The sequence below is a fragment of the Macaca nemestrina genome, chromosome 13 (assembly GCF_043159975.1).
Source record: "Macaca nemestrina isolate mMacNem1 chromosome 13, mMacNem.hap1, whole genome shotgun sequence".
NCBI lineage: Eukaryota > Metazoa > Chordata > Mammalia > Primates > Cercopithecidae > Macaca > Macaca nemestrina.
Window position 1 is genome coordinate 9525263 of NC_092137.1, and position 19728 is coordinate 9544990.

Here is a 19728-nt window from a genome sequence, read left to right on the forward strand (position 1 = left end):
ACTAATACAGTTTACAAAGCCTTTGCTGGGACATACCAGCTTTGAGTTTCAAGGTTACCCTGTGAATTAGGCAGAGGGGCGGGGGCTTTACCTGAGGCCCAGAGATTTCCATGAATTTGCCTTGAACTACAAGGCAGGCCTCCTGTTTGCACACCTCAGTGGGTCCAGGTGCATGGCCGAGTGTATGAGCAGCAGCACTGACCATCCCTCTGTTCTCTCAGCTGACCCAAGCCTTATCTGGAAGATTTAATTCTCACGTTCATGTTGAATATGAATGGCGACTACTCCACGAAGACCTGGATGAAAGTGATGACGACATGGATGAGAAATTGCAGGTCAGTGCCAGGTTGCTAACCATTAAGAGTTTTGATCAGCTTCATCCAGAATAATGTGGGTCCTAATCTATAATTAAGGCAGAAAGCTGTTTTATAGAAATGAAAATGTAGCTTGCTTTTTGCTTTCATTAATCTCAGTAGGCTCTTGGTTTTACCCTTCCCATTACCATCTCCCGTCTCCCAGCTCCTGCACCCATTAATTTAAAGGAATGGCTAATTATGTACTTACAGGCAGCCTTTTGCTACAAAGGAAAGGGGTGGGGGGGGGGAGGGGGCGGGGGGGTTGATTCCAGTGGGTTTAGAGGAAACTCCCTTGCGATGGAGTCACGTCATAAAGACCAGATTTCTCCCAGTCTAGGTGATCACATTCTCCTGGTTGATCTTAAAAAACATCAACTGAAATCATCAGACGACCTGTAGAGCTCACTGGGTCCAACCCTTTCATTTATCAGTTTGGGATATTGAAGCCTCAAGAGAAAAGTTGACTTGGCCAAAGTGAAGCAGCTATTTAGAGGCAGCCTTGGGACTGCACAAAGGCTCTTGCCTCCTCCTCCAGCTCCCTTTTTACCATACTCGCTGCTTCACACACGGGGGGTGATGCCCAGGAAGGTTGCTGCCTTCACGCAGGACTCGGAGCTGAGAGTCAGACTTAGGTCGTCTGACCCAAAGCCCTGACTCCTAGCTGTGACCCACTTCCATCTGTCCTTCAGCATGGTACTTCGAGGCGTGCCTGGAATGTGCTCTGTGCTGAATTAGTGGCAAATGCTACATTAAACACATTTTCATGGTTTGGCCTTTTTTTTTTTTTTTTTTTTTAATTTTCTGTAATGCATTAATGTTCTGATGTGTATTGAGGATATCTAATTAGATAGATGGACGGATAGGTCAGTAGGTAACCAGAAGGCATTTCTGAAACCTGTTGGATTGTCTTTGCTCATAGAGTTAACATCCATACTTACTGCTTCCTAGAATACAGAATAAGAAATTACTTCACTGAGTTAGGTACAAAACAGTGTCAAAGCAAGAAGAGTCGACTGATTTCATACTTAACCTGCCTTACAAGTTGGAAGCAGTCTGCCCCAGCGTGCCTCTTCATCAAGCAATCGGACGCCACGTTCCCGTTTTATGAGCAATGATGAAGCAGGTTGCATAGTCCAAGGAAAAGCACAAGAGCAGAGGCTGGTGTGGAGTCCTAAGACTCATCCACACTGCTCACCTGATTCTCAGCAGACAGCAGCAGGGACTGTTTATCCTTTCACCCGTGGGCTTTGCAATTTAGAAATATGTGTGAAGAACCACTGGGTGCTTAGTTCTGCACACCTGAGCTGGGTTTGAAGCGTTGGTTTGTCCCGAACCTAGAATGGGTTGGTGGTCATGTGAGGGAGAGGCAGGGCTGCCGCCGTTCACACTGAGCACCTGATAGGCACCTGGCATTGTGCTAGAAAAGCACTCGCCATATCCAGAGAACAGGTGAGAATGTGGTCAGCAAGGTGAGTCATTTGCTCACCATCATATGTAGTTTAATGAAGCTGGCATTTGAAATAGAAGTTAGATCTAAGTTACCTGAGTCATTATTCCATGCATTCACTTCCAAGAAAGCGCATGACCAGCTGGGCGCAGTGGCTCACACCTGTGATCCCAGCACTTTGGGAGGCTGAGGCAGGCGGATCACGAGGTCAGGAGATTGAGACCATCCTGGCTAACATGGTGAAACCCTGTCTCTACTAAAAATATAAAAAAATTAGCCGGGCGTGGTAGGGGGGCGCCTGTAGTCCCAGCTGCTTGGGAGGCTGAGGCAGGAGAATGGCATGAACCTGAGAGGCAGAGCTTGCAGTGAGCCGACATTGCGCCACTGCACTCCAGCCTGGGCCACAGAGTGAGACTCTCTTCAAAAAAAAAAAAAAGCACGTTACCTTCAGCGGGAGCAGGGGTGGCCAAATTGTTAAAGGGCCTGATAGTAAATATTTTAGGCTCTGTGGGCCTAAAGTGTCACAGTCCATGTTATAATTACTTAGCTCTGCCAGGATGGCTCAAAAGCAGCCTTAGTATCTAAATGACAGGACATGGCTATGTTCCAATAAAATTTTACCGACAAAAAACAGGTGGCAGCCCATAGGCCACTGTTTGTTAACCCTGATTTGGAGGAATCTCAGGAGCTCCTGTTCATATGGGAAGAAAACACTGATTTCTGCTGAATGAGCCATATAGCTGTTGGAGATTGATTGCAGCGGGCTGGCCAGAGCTGGCTACCCTGTGGGGTAACATAAGAAGGCATGTTTAGGAAGGGGAACTTCAGGAAAAATGCTGACTTAGGTTGAGATAACTTCGGCTGATAAGATAAATAGCTTATATTTTAAATCCATCACAGAATGGAGAATTTTAACTTGTAATTCACAGCTTTTTTGGTGTGTGTGTGTATATACTAGTCTGTTCTTACACTGCTATAAAGAAATACCTGAGACTGGGTAATTTAGAAAGAGGTTTAATTCACTCACACTTCCACATGGCTGGGAGGCCTCAGGAAACATTACAGTCACGGCAGAAGGGGAAGCAGGCACCTCTTCATAGGGTGGCAGGAGAAAGAGCAAGTGACAGCCTTATCAAACCGTTAGGTCTTGTGGGAGCTCACTATCACAAGAACAGCAGGGAGGAACCACTGCCACAATCTAGTCACCTTCTTCTCGCGACACGTGAAGATTACAATTCAAGATGAGATTTGGGTGGGGACACAAAGCCAAACCATATCAATGTGTGTTTCCTTCACGAGACACAAGGAGTGAGTTTTCACTCTTACAGCTCTCATGCAACTTGTGGCTCCCAGGCAACAGATGAGAGCTCAAATGGTACCAAGCCCAGCAGAGCTGGTGTCAGTGACGTTTTCAGCCCTGTGTTGAATGTCATCACCAGGAGCATCATTTCTGTCTCACGCCTCTGCCCTGATGTTCTCCTGCAGCCCAGTCCCAACCGGCGAGAAGACCGGCCCATCAGCTTCTACCAGCTGGGCTCCAACCAGCTTCAGTCTAATGCTGTATCTTTGGCAAGAGATGCTGCAAACCTTGCCAAGGACAAGCAGAGGGCTTTCATGCCCGGCATCTTGCAGAATGAGACCTATGGAGCCATCCTGAGTGGCAGCCCACCTCCTGCCCAGCCGGCAGCCCCCAGCACCACCAGCGCCCCGCCTCTTCCTCCACGGAATGTTGGCAAAGGTATGACGCTGTCAGTCATCCCTGTGAATTTATAGAGGGTCTTGTTTTGTGGTTTGGGCAGTTTGCAGCTGCCCTGCCTCCAACTCAGTGACCTTTGGGCTCTTCTGTTTTGTAGTTATTTTCTGTTTGCTTCCTAAAGGGATTCCATCATTCTTATCAGGCCAGATGGTGGTAGAGTCTCTTGATTTGACTCTGATTCTGGGCAGAGTTGTGGCATCTGCCTGGCTTGGGTAACATGGGAACTCCCCCAGGGCAGCCTGAGGTGGCCACCTGAACTCCCAGGGCTGGGCCGAAAGACACACTCCTGCAGGTCTGCCCTCTGCGACCTTCTGTTTACCTTCCTCCACTCTCCCTCCCAGGCCTTCGTTCTTTCCTTTTTATTTCTCTTCTGCCTTCATCTGGTCCAGTTCATGGCCCCTGCGATTACTTCTTACCAGTGATCCCCATAAAATGAAGGATAAAATGCTACTGATTTGGGGAACAGTGCTTGGCCTAATTCTAAAATACAAAACCAGCCCTGTGGTCCTACCAGTGTCTTAGGGCAAAAAGCTTGCTCTTCTTACCTCAGCTATAACCTGGAGGGTTTGACTCAACAGGTGACACTTTCTGTTTCTGGAAATACGTAAACCAAAGCTCCCAAAAGTTAAGTAATTTGTCCTTCCTGAAGAGCAGCTGGCTATGGTGCTCCTTGAAGGCAGGTCTGGCGAGTGACCTGCTCAGCTCTGGGCTGAGCTCCAGTCATCACTGTGGCCTTCAGAGAGTTTCCCACATGAAGGGGGCTGCTGAGGCTTTGATGGGAGGAGGGAGGCCCAGGAAGGACAAGAGTCTGCACAGAGCATGTATCCAGGCGCTGTGACCGCTGTGAGCCGCTGATGGAGTGGAGCCCACGCCCCCGAATACATCCCGAACTGTCCTTATGCGGTAGCTGCTAGCTGGGCAAGGTGGGTTGGTGTGTGAGGGTGGCTGAGGCCAGGAGACCTGGCCCAGGGCTGAGCAGACAGCTGCAACTTTGTGCTGCACATACACTCGCCTGTGCGGCTGGGCCCGTCTTCCCTGCTGTCCTGGGTGTCTCTCAGACCCTTACATGGCTCTGCCCCTGTCACTCAGGGAGGCCCAGAGAAGTGACAGTGAACCTGTCGTGTGAGTCACTGAGTCATACCCCCAAGAACAAACCTGCTGAGAGCAGGCCTTTCCCCCAGGCAGGCCCAGAAGCCAGCTGCTTGCTGTCCCCACACACCCTACATCCCAGACCGCATCCATCCCTGGTTTGATGAGGATGTCCCTGAGCACGGAAGGCAGCTACAAGGTGAAGCCACACAGTCGCACCTCCTTCCTGTCAAACCCCGAGGATGGCTGGTCAGGGCCCAGGGTGGGTGCGGCTTTCTTCCCGCCTCTCCCAGATCCTGCGGGCAGGCATGAATTTTCTACAGCCCACAATCAAGATGACTTTGATCATCCTCCTTCTCAGCAGTGGCTTTTGCTGGCTGTGTATGTCATGCGAGGAAAGATTTGATTTTGTTCCACTGGGTCATGGAGGGGTAAACTCTTAATCTCCTGGTTTCTCGAAGTCTTGGAATTCGAGGGTTTTGAATTTTTCCCCCTTTTATTTTTGCCATTCCTGTCCCTAGCTTCATTTCTTCCAGTGATGTAGGTCATACCCCTTACCTGCTGTCTCCCCCATTCTCTGTGTGGCCCACACATGGTCTTGGGTGGAATTCTCACATGCAACTAAATAGCAAAGGGTTGACAGTGTCAGCCTTGCACTTGGGACAGACCTGGCTCCCCATGGGAGGAGCTCGAAGGCTTCCTCTGGACCCAGTGGCCTGGCCCATTTCTAGGCCCAGCCTTTGCCCTACGGGCTGTGCACAGCCTCCAACATGGAGTCACACCTGGCACCTGGGCCCCGTGCACCTGAGCTTGCAGGTTTGTCAGGCAGAAGAAGGGCTTGTGACCTGGGAAATGCCATCTCTTTTGTGGGTCACCTGAACCTGATTGGTGTCATCTGTGTCTGCTTCCAGCCAGAAATATGTTTGCGGGAGGGAGGGAGAGAGAGCCCCTCCTCTAGTGTCTGATTTGCACTCTGCCCTCCACCTGTGCCAGCTGGGCACATGGTACTCCTCTTCACATGGTGGTGACTCCCACGGCCCATGGGAAGGACTCGATGGGAGGGTGGAGAGGAGCAGAAGTTCCAGAAGCTCCAAGTGCAGTGTTCGCAAGAGAGCATTGTGGCTGTTTATTTCCTTCTTCAAATGATACTGATATTTGAGAAATAAACTCAGGAATTTTTAAATTTCATGGATTGAGAAAACCAGCTGAGAACAGTCCTTGAAGCGTCTTTGGTTTAGTGGGTATCAGTGTCTATCTTCCATGTGCCAGAGACAGGAGTAAAAGAGTTGAGGGTTCTAGGTAGAAGGGTCATACTGACCATTTCATAAGGGGGAGGATCAATAACGCAGTGTTCTGTTTCTGTTTTTGTTCTGTGTGTGCACGTGTATGTGTGCATGCATGCGTCTGTGTGCATGCGTGTGGGTTCAGTTCAGACAGCCTCCTCTGCTAACACCCTGTGGAAGACAAACTCTGTAAGTGTGGACGGTGGAAGCCGGCAGCGATCTTCGTCAGATCCGCCAGCTGTCCATCCACCGCTGCCCCCTCTTCGCGTGACATCTACCAGTACGTTTTTTTCCTTTTTCCTTTCTTGCTTGTGGGCTTTGTAGATCTGGATGGCGGGGGGTGCTCTATGGAGCCACACAGCCGCCGGCACAGACACATGCCAAGTGCCCCGTGTTGTATGGCCCCCTGTGGCTCCTGTGCAGGGCTCCCAGCTCCCCCGGCCTCCTCCATCACAGCTGCAAACCCCTGCCTGTCCCCACACTGCACCACCAAGTAGCTTCCTCACTGCCTTCCTCTGTCTCCCAAAGCATTTCAGCAACATTTCCTCCTTTACCCAGTACCCCAGGGTTTCTTTTTCCTTGGGCTATTTGGTGATCTTCAATATTTTGGGACAGTCACTTGGATTAGAATCTGGCTTTTTGTTTTTCTTTTCTTTTCTTTTTCTTTTTTTTTTTTTTTTTTTTTTGAGACAGAGTCTTACTCCATCACCCAGACTGGAGTGCAATGGCACAATCTTGGCTCGCTGCAACCTCCACCTCCCATGTTCAAGAGATTCTCCTGCCTCAGCCTCCCAAGTAGCTGGTATTACAGGAGCCTGCCACCATGCCCAGCTAATTTTTGTGTGTGTGTGTATATTTTTAGTAGAGACAGAGTTTTGCCATGTTGGCCAGCCTAGTCTCAAACTTCTGATCTCAGGTGATCCACCTGCCTCAGCCTCCCAAAGTGCTGGGATTACAGGCATGAGCCACCATGCCCAGCTGGAGTGCAGTGGCACAATCATGGCTCACTGCAGCCTCCAACTCCTGGGCTCAAGCGATCCTCTTGCCTTAGCCTCCTGAGCAGCTGGGATTATTGGTGCAAGTGCAGTGGCACAGTCATGGCTCACTGCAGCCTCCAACTCCTGGGCTCAAGCGATCCTCCTGCCTTAGCCTCCTGAGTAGCTGGCATTATTGGTGCAAGCCACCATGCCCAGCTAATTTTTGTATTTTTTTGTAGAGACAGGGTTTTGCTATGTTGCCCAGGCTCAAATTCCTGGGCTCAAGTGACCCACCTGCCTCGTCCTCCCAAAGTACTGGGATTACAGGTGTGGGCCACCACGCCCAGCCTGACATGTTTTCTTTAATGCCAACATGTGGTTGAAAGTCCTGAAACCCTTGGTGAGAGAAGCAAGAGGAGGTTTTTAGGAAGAAGTTTTTCTCCAGTGTGCAGAACTAGAGCATCTTTTTTCACTGGATCAGTGAAACGAGCCCTGGATGCTGTCCCGCCTCCTGCTGCAGCAGCCCTGGAGTGGGGAGTCCAGCATCTCTGGGCTTCGCTGCTTCCAGAGCTGAGCCGAGGTGCTCGTGACTTCCTTAGAATAAGTTAAAATTAAAAGCAGCCCAGCCCCAGCTAGAGTCAGTGCCATGTGTGCATGTGCTGGCGGCAGAGCCGGGAGCAGTGGATCTGGGAGGGTCTTCAAAGGTTTCCGAGACGAACACACAGAAGGCTAGGCCCACCTTCCTGCCTCTCCATCTGGTGGCCCTGGGACTGCATGTGTGTGCTAGAGTCAGCCTTTTGACTTTTCCTTTAAATTGGAAAGAGGAAACAATAATGAAAAAAGGAAGATCATAAGTTGGATCCCTTCATTTTTCCCCACCCCAGGTTTCTCTTTGTTTAGCTGAAGGCCTCATTCTTCCTGGCTTTTCCTGGCAGAGGGAAACCCAGCGCCTTATACGTTCTTTCCTGGCAGAGGCCACCCATCCTGAGGCCCAGGATGATAAGCCTGACATTGAGAGAGCGCTTAACACCCATCGGGGGAGGAGAGACAGAGGAAGGAGAATTGGGCTCACAGCCTCCCTCCAGGTCTTACCAACTCTGCCACCCTTGACAAGAGCTCTTCCCCTCTGTGGGCCTCAGCCTCCTTGTCTGTAAAACATAGACACTAATAAAGCTCTGCACCCACTCTGCAGACTGAGGAGCCGTTACTAAGTTAGTAGCGCCCATCTCTCCTCAGATCCACCCTGCCCAGCAGCCCGATGAAGTGGGTAGGGCCTCATCCCTTTGGCCACAGGTCAGTCGATGTGCAAAGCAGGCCCTGCTTCCCCAGGCAGAGCTGAGGGCCCCGGCCTCCTGCGGTTGGGTCTTAGAGTCGAGGGCAGGAAACTGCTGGCTTTCCCACATGGAGTTCTAGCTGAGAAAATACTCACTCACGGGCTAAGAGAAAAATTGTCATCCTAACTTTAGGCTCGCAGCTTCCTTATTAGTTTGGAAAGGACTCCCTGCAAATAGTTTTCTGAAAACCGGCAAGGAAATAGCAGTAGGTTTTTCCTTAGGAAATAGCAATAGAAAAATGAAGCCCTTCTTAGAAAAGCCTCCAGTGAGGAGGCCTGAGTGGGAAGCCTTGCAGCTGACCCTCTGCACGTCTGTCCTTTTCCTCCACAGATCCCCTGACCCCCACACCGCCCCCTCCTGTTGCCAAGACACCTAGTGTGTTGGAAGCCTTGAGCCAGCCGAGCAAGCCTACTCCGCCTGGGATCTCGCAGAGCAGGCCCCCACCTCTGCCCCCACAGCCGCCCAGCCGCCTCCCGCAGAAGAAGCCTGCGCCGGGGTAAGCCACCCCCAGCCAGCTCGGCCATCTGTGCTCCTGTCCTCTGACCTCACCTGCTAAGGGGTCTGGATGAACGTTTGCAATCCCCAGGGTTCCTACTTCAGCGTGGGTGCCACATAACTAATTCATCAGGTCTGAAGGGTCTTAAAAATAACTTGAGGATTTTTAGACTGTAAAAATGTCTTACAAATGTACATTTTAAGTCCACAGAGTGAATTTAGATGAAGTGTCCTCAACACACAAGGCCTCTGGGTTCTATTTGCAGCTCACCCCCCAGGTGGTCTCTGTTTCTGTTTTCTTTCTATTTTCCCAAGGTTGTTTTGAACACATAGACCCTCTGTGGTGTGAGGCATGAATTTCCCACAAACAAGGACATTGTCCTACATAACACAATACCACCTGCAAAGTCAGGAAATTAACATGGATGTAGAAACAGCACCCAATCCTTAGACCCAGTTCAAGCCTAGGTGTTTGTCCAAATAAGCTGTTTGTTGCAGATGGGTCCAGTTTGTGGCTTTTTTTTTTTTTTTCTTTTTTTTTTTGTGAGACGGAGTCTAGCTCTGTCGCCCAGGCTGGAGTGCAGTGGCATGATCTTGGCTCACTGCAAGCTCTGCCTCCCAGGTTCTTGCCATTCTCCTACCTCAGACTCCTGAGTAGCTGGGACTACAGGTGCCCGCCAACACACTCGGCTAATTTTTTGTATTTTTAGTAGAGACAGGGTTTCACTGTGTTAGCCAGGATGGTCTCAATCTCCTGACCTTGTGACCCACCCGCCTCGGCCTCCCAAAGTGTTGGGATTACAGGCGTGAGCCACCGCACCCAGCCCGTTTGTGGCTCTTAATCTGGATCTTTATGGTGGGAAATGGTTCCTTTTAGTGGAAATGATATTTAGAGGCTAAGTTCTGGGGGCTAGGTGGAGAGTCACTGCTCCCACACAGGCCCTCTGAGCTGTCAGAACTTGGAAATATGAACACATGTACATGGATACATACATACACCATTTATCTCTCTGTTCTGTGTCTTTCTGTATTGAAATCCATGAGTTCACACTGACATCTCTAATTTCAGTTGTTCTAGTAACCACACCAAACTGACAGACATGAGGCACGGCCATTTTATTCTGCTGACAGATTGTCAGGAATTTGGATGGCACTGTGGGGTCTTTGTCTTTGCTCCACAGTATCTAGAGCCTTTGCTGAAAGGACTCAAAGCCTGGGGGTGGCTGGACACAGGAGGTGACTCGTTGGCTGGGGAACAAGGTCAGAGCCTTTCACCCACCCTGTGGTAGCTGATGCTGCCTGTCAGCCAGAGCCTCAGCTGGGCTGTGACTGGAACACCCATGCGTCCCTGGCATGGGCTTCCTCACATCATGGTGGCTGGGTCCAAGGACAGGTCCCCAGAGAGAGGCCTGGCCCTGGAAGCTGGCACAGAATGATCTCTGCCATACATTACTGCTCAAACAGTTATAAGCTCAGACACAGGGGCAGAGAGGAAGGCACAAGGAAGTCATCAGTTCCACCTCTCAATAAAGAATTTGGGGCCAGGCGCAGTGGCTCACGCCTATAATCCCAGCACTTTGGGAGGCCGAGGTGGGCAGATCACCTGAGGTCAGGAGTTTGAGACCAGCATGGCCAACATGGCAAAACCTCATCTCTAATAAAAATAGAAAAAAATCAGCTGGGCATGGTAGCAGGCGCCTGTAATCCCAGCTACTCAGGAGGCTGAGGCACGAGACTCTTGAACCCAGGATGTGGAGATTGCAGTGAGCCAAGATTGCACCATTGCACTCCAGCCTGGGCAACAAGAGCAAAACTCCATCTCAAAAATAAAAATATAAAGAATTTGGGGACTGGGCACCATGGCCCACATCTGTAATCCCTGCACTACTCTTTTTTTGGGGGGGGCAGGGAATGGGGGAGCAGCGGTAGGCTGGCCACCATGCCCGGCCAATTTTTTTTATTTTTAGTGGAGGCAGAGTTTCACCGTGTTAGACAGGATCGTCTGGATCTCCTGACCTTGTGATCCACCCACCTTGGCCTCCCAAAGTGCTGGGATTACAGGAGTTGAGAGGTGACAATGTGCTAGCAGTCCTCACTCTCAGCGCCTCCTCGGCCTTGGTGTCCATTCTAGTGGCGCTTGAGGAGCCCTTCAGTCTGCCACGGCACAGTGGGAGCCCCTCTCTGGGCTGGCTGAGGCCGGAGCCGCCTCCCTCTGCTTGCGGGGAGGTGTAGAGAGAGAAGGGCGGGCGGGAACCGGGGCTGTGCTCGCGGGCCAGGGTGAGTTCCGGCGGGCCCCGCACACGGAGCGGCCAGCTGGTGCTACCAGCCCAAGGCAGTGAGGGGCTTAGCACCCGGGCCAGCAGCTGTGGAGGTTGCGCTGGGTCCCGCAGCAGTGCCGGCCGGCCGACTGGCCGGCGCGGCACTCAAATTCTCACAGAGCCTTAGCTGCCTCCCTGTGGGGCAGGGCTCGGGACCTGCAACCCGCCATGTCTGAGCTCCCCACCCTGCGGTAGACTCCCGCGTGGCCTGAGCCTCCCCGACGGGTGCTGCCCCCAGCTCCCTGGCGGCCAGTCCCATCGACAGCCCAAGGGCTGAGGAGTGCGGGCGTGGCTCGGGACTGGCGGGCAGCTCCGCCTGCAGCCCCCGTGCAGGCTCCAGTAGGTGAAGCCAGCTGGGCTCCTGAGCCGGATGGGGACTTGGAGAACTTTTATGTCTAGCTAGAGGATGGTAAATACACCAATCAGCACTGTGTCTAGCTCAGGTTTTGTAGATACACCAATCAGTACTCTGTGTCTAGCTCAAGGTTTGTAAATACACCAATTGGTACTCTGTATCTAGCTAACTCTGTCTAGCTAACCTAGTGGGGACTTGGAGAACTTTTCCCTCTAGCTCAGTGTCTAGCTCAAGGATTGTAAACGCACCAGTCAGCACTCTGTCAAAATGGACCAATCAACTCTCTGTAAAATGGACCAATCAGCAGGATGTAGATGGGGAATAAAAGCAGGCTATCCCAGCCAGCCGGAGGCAACCGGCTGGGGTCCCCTTCCACACTGTGGAACCTTTGTTCTTTCACTCTTTGCAATAAATCTTGAGGCTGCTCACTCTTTGGGCCCACGCTGCCTTTATGAGCTGTAACACTCACCACGAAGGTCTGCGGCTTCGCTCCTGAAGCTAACGAGACCACGAACCCACCGGGACGAACGAACAACTCCAGATGTGCTGCTTATGAGAGATAACACTCACCACGAAGGTCTGCGTCTTGACTCCTGACAGCGGGATCACGAACCCACCAGAAGGAAGAAGCTCTAGACATATCTGAATGTCTGAAGGAACAAACTCCGGATACACCATCTTTAAGAACTGTAATACTCGCCACGAGGGTCCACGGCTTCATTCTTGGTCAGTGAGACCAAGAACCCACCAATTCCGGACACAGTGTGAGCCACCACGCTCAGCCCATCCCTGCATTACTCTAGAAGGCCGAGGTGGGAGGATAACTTGAGGCCAGGAGTTCAAGACCACTCTGGGCAACATAGTGAGACCCTATCTCTACAAAAAAAATTAAAAATTACTTAGGCATGGCAGCACACGCCTGTAGTCCCAGCTACTTGGGAGGCTGAGGCGGGAGGATTGCTTGAGCCCGGGAGAAGGCTGCAGTGAGCTGTGATGGTGCCACTGCACTCCAGCCTGGACAACAGAGACCTAGCTCTAAAAAAAGAAAAAGTAAATAGTAACAAATTGGAAGGCAGTGTTTTACAGTCATCATGGGGTTTCTTCTAGTTTTCTTCTTTTCTGTACTACTTCCTTCTTTTCTGACGGTGAGCAGTCTGGCTCCCATCTTTACTTCCTTGGCCGGTGTCTATTTAGGAAACAGGTCCCCCCTCTCTACTGCCGCCTCTGCACAGCAGCTGCCTTTCCCTCTTTGGGTCTGCCTCTTGTTCCAGGACCCCCACTGGGTGCTCAGGGGGGCTCTCACTTCCTGCCACCTGGATGCTTTCCTCATCCCACCTGGGCTCGGACGCTCCTGTTGCGCCACCATCTGCGGACATGCCCTTCTTGTTCACCTCTGGGTGACGCGCTTCCCCAGACACCAGTGTGGGTGTTTCGTCCGCACTGCCAGACAGATGACAGAGACTTTCAAGGTACAAACTACATCCTTCAATTGGAGAAATTTCACTGATTTTTTTAATGCCTTAAATATTGGGGTTTTTTTGTTCTCACTTTTAATGTTTCTTACTCCTGAGATGTCAGACTCCTTGGCCTTTCTTCTGAATGTGTCATCTTGTTTATTGGAGTACCCTAAGTGCTCTGACAAACCTCAGCATCACCATGCTTTCACATGTGGAAATTTGCTTCTTGCTCACGCCAAGTTTAGTGTGCATATTCTTAGTTGTACCCCAGTCCCAAAGGTAGACCCAGACCCCTCCGATCTTCTGCTTCTACCATCTGTCTCCTGGGCTCAGAGTTACTTCTGAGGGGAAGGAGTTGCTGTGGGGGGCAGGCTGGATGCCCACACTCCCTCCTCCCTTCCAGGCTGGAACTGGAAGTGCCACCCGGTGCAGGGGAGTCGAGCTGTCATCCTCAGCTAGTCCTCTACCACCTTCTCATGGCCATCCCTGCTTTGCTTGCCTGCCTGTTTTGAAAATCTGTCTTCTGGGAGATTTTCTAGAGTTTATCTCCCAGTTCTTTTACTAAGGCGTTCATGCCTGTTCTCATATAATAATTCTCAAGTTAAACTCTTTTTGTAGAGATATTCTTTTTGTTTCCTGAGATCGTTTCTCAGTCTCCTGCCTCTGAGAATGGTTGCGAAGGTGTTGGCGTGTGTGTTGCAGTTTTTGTGTTCGTGTAGTGTGTGCTGCCTCCACACCGTTTTGACCTCTGTGGGTTCCAGGCTTTTCCCTATAAATCGCAAGCTCGGTGTTTCCCCTCCAGGTGAGGCAATAAAAACTGGCAGACTGCACAGAGCCACCCGCACCGGTGTCACTGTGCAGTGGTCTGGCTGGGCTTCTTGTCTGAAGTTTTTTTAGGAGTAGAGAAATAAAGTTAAGCTTTTATTTAGTCCCTCTGTTTTTCAAGATACTCCCAACAGCCGCACCTGGTGTCCCCCGTCCAGATACCCTCTGTTTTGCCCTCTCCAAGAATAGAAGCTTCCTGTCCTTAGTAGGTTGGGCAGGGCAGCGGCAATCAGAGCTGGGTCGCGATTCCAGGGATTCATGACCTCCTTAAACAGATTTTTGGCTAATTCTTCTGCTTACTACCTTGCCTTTCTCCCCTTCCAGAGGGTCCTGAGCCTTTTGGGGACACTACAGGACAGATAGGAGTATTTCAGAGCCTTCCTCACTGCTGGAGTGGGATTCCATTCTTGAAGTCAACTAGGTTAACTATAATTTATCTTTCATTCTGTCGCCCAGGCTGGAGTACAGTGGTGCAATCACGGTTCACTGTAGCCTCGACCTTCTGGGCTCAGGTGATCCACCCACCTCAGCTTCCGCATGGCTGGGACCACAGGCATGCACCACCATGCCCGGTTAATTTATTTTTATATTTTATAGAGGTGGGGGTCTCCTTATTTTGCCCAGGCTGGTCTCAAACTCCTGGGCTCAAGCAGTCCTCCCACATTGGCCTTTTAAAGTGCTGGGATTACAGGCATGAGGCACCGTGCCTGACCTCTTTTAGGTTTAATTTTTTAAAATCCTTTTCCTTGGGAAGAAGTGGAAGTAAATGTACTTAAATCTGCCATTTTAACCAGAAGACTCCCAAAACTTTTTAAATGCTACTTTGCAAGATAACTTTTTAAAATATAACATGCAGGGCTGGGCGTGGCGGCTCATACCTGCAATCCCAGCATTTTGGGAGGCCAAGATGGGTGGATCACTTGAAGCCGGGAGTTGATGGCAAAACCCCATCTCTACTAAAAATATAAAACTTAGCTGGGCATGGTGGTGCACACCTGTAATCCCAGCTACTCGGGAGGCTGAGGCAGGATAATCACTTGAACCCAGGAGGTGGAGGTTGCAGTGAGCTGAGACTGCACCACTGCTCTCCAGCCTGAGCAACAGAACCAGACTCCATCTCAAAAAAATAAAATATAATATGCATATCTGTGCCTTCCTAGTCTTAAACAGCTACTGAATTATGCTGTAATAAATGGGCTTTCCAGTGCTAATTATTTCTGCCTCTACACCAAAGTGGCCACAGGTCATGCTTCCCTTGGCTTCTGGGCTCTCTTCTGCCTTAAGACGCCCTGTGATTTGCACTTTCCAAGCTGCTGCTTTTCAAGAGAACAAATCATGTGTTGAAGTTCTGGCTAACGAGCCGTCAGCTCCCAGCAGTTATTGGGACTCAGAACTGTGGATGTCAGCTGTGAGGTGCAGGTTCCTGGTTCTCAGAAGTGTTCTAGCTGGGAGAAGCTGGACAGGTTTCCTCTCAAACATGATTCTACCTGGTTTCAGATCTGACTGGTAGGAAAAAGGGAAGCAGGGCAAGTGAGGTTAGAGCTACCCAGGACAGATAAGGATGGACAGAATCATGTCGCCAGTGCCCAGTGGAGTTCTTACTCTAAAGGAATACACTGGTGCATCCTCTTTGTAAAGGATACTATCCCTTCCCCACCGCCGGTCATTTTGTCTCTGGTATAAATGTGAATTTTCACACCTCTTCTCTTAGGGTAGGAGTCAGCAAACTATGGCTCACAGGCCAAATCCAGCCTGCCGCCTGTGTTTTAGGGCCCGTGAACTAAGAACTAAGAATGACTTTTGTATTTGTAATTGGTTGGAAAAAAAATCAAAAGGATATTTTATGGCGCATGAAAACTGCGTGAGATTCACTTCAGCGCTCATAAAATATTATTGGACCATTAGCCACACCTGTTTGTTTCTGCAGTCTGGGGCTGCTTTCACGCCGCAGTGGCAGAGCTGAATAATTGGAGCAGAGATGCTAGAATCCACAAAGCCAGCTGGGTGCAGTGGCTCACACCTGTAATCCCAGAGCTTTGGGAGGCCGAAGCAGGAGGATTGCTTGAGGCTAGGAGTTCGAGACCAGCCTGGAAAACATAGTGAGACCATGTCTTTACAAAAAATTTTGAAAGTTAGCCAAGCATGGTGGCGTGCACCTATAGTCTCAACTACTCAGGAGGCTGAAGGGGGAGGATCACTTGACCCTAGGAGTTCGAGGCTGCAGTGAGCTGACTGCCTCACTGCACTCGAGCTTGGGTAATAGGGCAGGACCCTGACTCAAAAAACAAACACAAAGTCCGGGTGCAGTGGCTTACGCCTGTAATCCCAGCACTTTAGGAGGCCGAGGTGGGTGAATCACCTGAGGTCAGGAGTTTGAGACCAGCCTGGCCAACATGGTGAAACCACATCTCTACTGAAAATACAAAAAATTAGCTGTGTGTGGTGGTGCACACCTGTAATTCCAGCTACTCGGGAGGCTGAGGCAGGAGAATTGCTTGAACCCGGGTGGCAGAGGTTGCAGTGAGCCAAGATTATGCCACTGCACTCTAACCCGGGAGACAGTGTGAGACTCCATCTCAAAAAAAAAAAAAAATCACAAAGCCTAAAAAGTTTACTAGCTACCTCTTTAAAGAAAGTCTGCTGACCACTGTCTCAGAGGATCAGGCCTGCGAGTGTTCCGTAGTTAGGGATGACTGCAGGCGAGGGGGTCAGCCTGGTCAGTGTAATGATGTCTGCAGAGACATTTACACCCAGAGACATTGATGGAAAACAAATGGCCAGACTGGTCAAATGGGAGGGGTCTTTATGGAATAAAACAAAGTTCCTTTTCAGTTCCTTCAAAGTATGAGCAAAACCCACGTGATGTTTTCTCTCCCTTCATTCTGGGACTGTAAGCATCGAGGCCAGACAGGGTTCATTCCGAGCAGCAAAGGGAGTGTCGACGGACGGGAGCGTACAGTGGAAAGAATCCCATCTTTGCCTTCCCTTCCTCCCTGGTCTTCCTCTTCTGGTTCTCAGCCCCCGTCCTGTGCCTGGCTTTATGCGAGGTCCGGGAGATCCACGGGGGAACTGAAGCCAGAGGTCCTCACTGATGGCACTGCTCCTTAGCTCTGGAGTTGGCGGATCTTGTGTCACAGCTTTTGCAGATGAAAATGCTGACTCTCCAGAACCCATTTATCCAGAGCTGCCAAGTGGCAGGTTCAAACTGAGGGACCCCTGTCTGCCAGCCCTGAGAACCACATCCTCACATGTGCGTTTCCACCTTGTGGCTTTGGGGCATGCTGGCCCAGAGGCTCATGGATGGGGCCTGAGCCCATGGTCAGCCACATTGGTTCCCAGAAGCAGGGACCACAGAGGCATGGACAGCACTGACTCAGGGTGATCGGACCCATCCTGGCAGAGCCATCTGGGCCTGAGGTTAAGGTTCAGCCCCGCCCTTTCGTGTGATGGGACCAAGGCAGGGAAGGGGCTGAGCAGACTCAGGGTGGGGCCGGTGCCCAGCACTGCTTCAGACCCTGGCCATCAGCAGGCTCACGTGGACAGAGTGCTCGAGAAAAGCCCTGGTTTTAGAATCAGAAATGTTGGATCTAGCACTTTCTTAGGGCCTCTCATTCTTCCTTTTCCCATAAAAAAGAGAGCTGAGTGACTGTGGAGGAAATCACCTCACACACTTTCAGCTTGAACTCAGAAGGTTCTCTGATAAAAGGGGATGAGAAAGGGGCAGGTACCCTCAGGTAGCAGTAAATCTACTTTTTCTCTGTCTTTGTAGGGCTGACAAGTCCACCCCGCTGACCAACAAAGGCCAACCAAGAGTACCTGGTAATTATTTAATTTGGGACTGAGTTTGTTTCTGCTTGGTCCATGGGGGCAATGTGGTGGACATTCCCTGCCAGGTGGTCAGGCCTGAGGGAGGGCCCAGCTGTCTCCCCTCCCACAGCCCTCCTGCCCCCCTGCCCCCTTCCCCCCTTCCCCTCCTCCTCTCCTGCCCTCCTCCCCGACTCCTGCCTTCCTGCCCTCCTCCCGGACTTCTGCCTTCCTCCCCCCCGACTCCTGCCTTCCTCCCCACTCCTGCCTTCCTTGCCTGCTTCCTTCTCCTCCTCTCCCACATAGTCTCATGCCCTCTTCCTCCGCCACCTGCCTTCCTCCACCCCTCCCCTCCTCTCCCCCTTTTCCCTGCCTTTCTCCTCCCTCCTGCCTTCTTCCCTCCTTCCCTTCTGCCATCCTCCCCACTCCCTCGGCCTTTGAGACCCCTGCTCCTGAGCAGCTCAGTCCTGGGGCCCCTCACCTTGTCCCCTCCTGCTGACAGGGCAGGCTCACTGGGGGACACTTGGCTGCCACACGAGCTCTGCAAGGGCTGCATCCAAATCAGAAGGTTCCCTTTTCCCTCAACAGATGGGAACACCTGGGGGGAAACCTGCTTTCAGACACACCCTGTGGCTTGTCCATTGCTTACATCTCATGGTTATGACTGATGGGATGTCTTAAGTTGCTTCATTTTTGCCCTACAGTGGATCTTTCTGCAACAGAAGCTCTGGGTCCTCTGTCCAATGCTATGGTCCTGCAGCCCCCCGCACCCATGCCTAGGAAGTCGCAGGCAGTAAGTGACAAGCCCCCTTTCCTGCCCCTCTGCTCTCGCCAGGAGGGTGCAGGCGGTTTCACAAGGGCTCAGGGGAAGCAAGCCTTCCACTCTTCCCTTGGTTGGGGGCTGGACAGGGGTCTTCTTGGTACCTGATTGCTTGGATCTTGGCAACCAGTGGGTTTGGCCCTCCCATCGCAGCTCCAGGACGGGCTCACTCAGAGTGCCCTGCCCCGGCCGCTTTGTTTCCCAGCCCTTGGCCCCTTCTCTCTGCTTGGTGGGGAGCTCTTCCCTTTTCTCTCCCTGGCTCCTGAGCTGCACTGACCTGCCCCACCTTGGCATCTGCGGGCTTCTCAGGCCTAGGTACGGGGCTCCTGAGACCGGGGGAGGCAGGGTGCTTGAGCTCTGCCCTGAGAGCTGAGGGCTGCAGCCACGCTAACCTTTGTTCCCTCTCCTGACACAGACCAAGTTGAAGCCTAAGCGGGTGAAAGCGCTCTATAACTGTGTGGCCGACAACCCCGATGAGCTAACCTTCTCCGAGGGGGATGTGATCATCGTGGACGGGGAGGAGGACCAGGAGTGGTGGGTGAGTCAGGGGTGGGCCCGGGAGGTTCCTGGGGGCTGGCTCGCAGGTGAGATTTTCTCAGCCTGAACAGTCCAGACATGGTTCCTGGTGCCTCTGCCCCTTAGCATCCTCAGGAATTGCTTCCTCCATGGACACCCACTTCTGAGCAGGCCTGATTATTCCCCAGGGTGGCTGCTTCCCCTGTTAGGGTGCAGTTTCCAGAGCACCCATGAGGGCCTGAAGTGAGACTCCGTCATTTTGAGGCCTTGAGTTTCTAGGCCATCACCCCCCATTGCTGGATTCGTGGGATCAGGTGTCTGGAAGGAGCTGACCTAGAGCACAGAGCCCCAGGCGTGAGTCTGGTCCTGAAATGAGCTGTGGCCGCCCAGGCGTCCAGCGGGGTATGGGAACAAGATGAGCGCCGGCCACCTAAGAATTCAGACTTGGCCACTCATGGGCCGGTGGCTTGGGGCTGGTTGCTTTTATCTTTAAGCGTTAGTGGGATCATCTGTGAAAGGGGGTCACACGCACAGTCTGGCGCAGATGATCCGGTGAGTACCCACTAAGCGGCAGCTGTATACAGTGAGGGCAGTGGACGAACCGGCTTGAATGGGGTGCAGGCAGACGGCCCCAGGCTGAGCCCACCACACAGCAGATGCAAGTGGCATGGCTCCGCCTCTGAGCTCAGAGCGGACAGTTCAGCTGGGAACTCCACAGGATTTAGGGGAACTGCTTTGTCAAGTGCAAGGAGTTTGGACACTGTCTTTAGTCGCTGTCCCTTGCAGAGCTCCCACTAGTGTTTAAACTGCACGTCTTCAGCCTCCAGAGGCGCTGTGAGCTCTCAGGGTCAGGCAGCACTGCCTTCATTTGGCAGGGCTGGGTTCACCGGCCTTTC

At 51.7% G+C, this 19728-nt stretch overlaps 1 protein-coding gene across 8 annotated transcripts in view; it reads left to right on the forward strand.

Moving 5' to 3' along the window:
* LOC105486513 (ArfGAP with SH3 domain, ankyrin repeat and PH domain 2) overlaps positions 1 to 19728 on the forward strand; it is a 201205-nt gene that overhangs the window by 177800 nt on the left and 3677 nt on the right. For 6 of the 8 annotated variants that reach the window (XM_011749414.2, XM_011749412.3, XM_071076200.1 and 3 more), the window contains 7 exons: positions 222 to 335; positions 3289 to 3541; positions 6077 to 6211; positions 8573 to 8738; positions 17462 to 17511; positions 18201 to 18289; positions 18732 to 18854. In XM_011749414.2, the coding sequence (XP_011747716.1) occupies positions 222 to 335; positions 3289 to 3541; positions 6077 to 6211; positions 8573 to 8738; positions 17462 to 17511; positions 18201 to 18289; positions 18732 to 18854 (930 nt within the window). The remainder of the gene's footprint in view (positions 1 to 221; positions 336 to 3288; positions 3542 to 6076; positions 6212 to 8572; positions 8739 to 17461; positions 17512 to 18200; positions 18290 to 18731; positions 18855 to 19728) is intronic. The other 2 variants (XM_011749417.2, XM_071076199.1) reach the window with 1 other exon arrangement.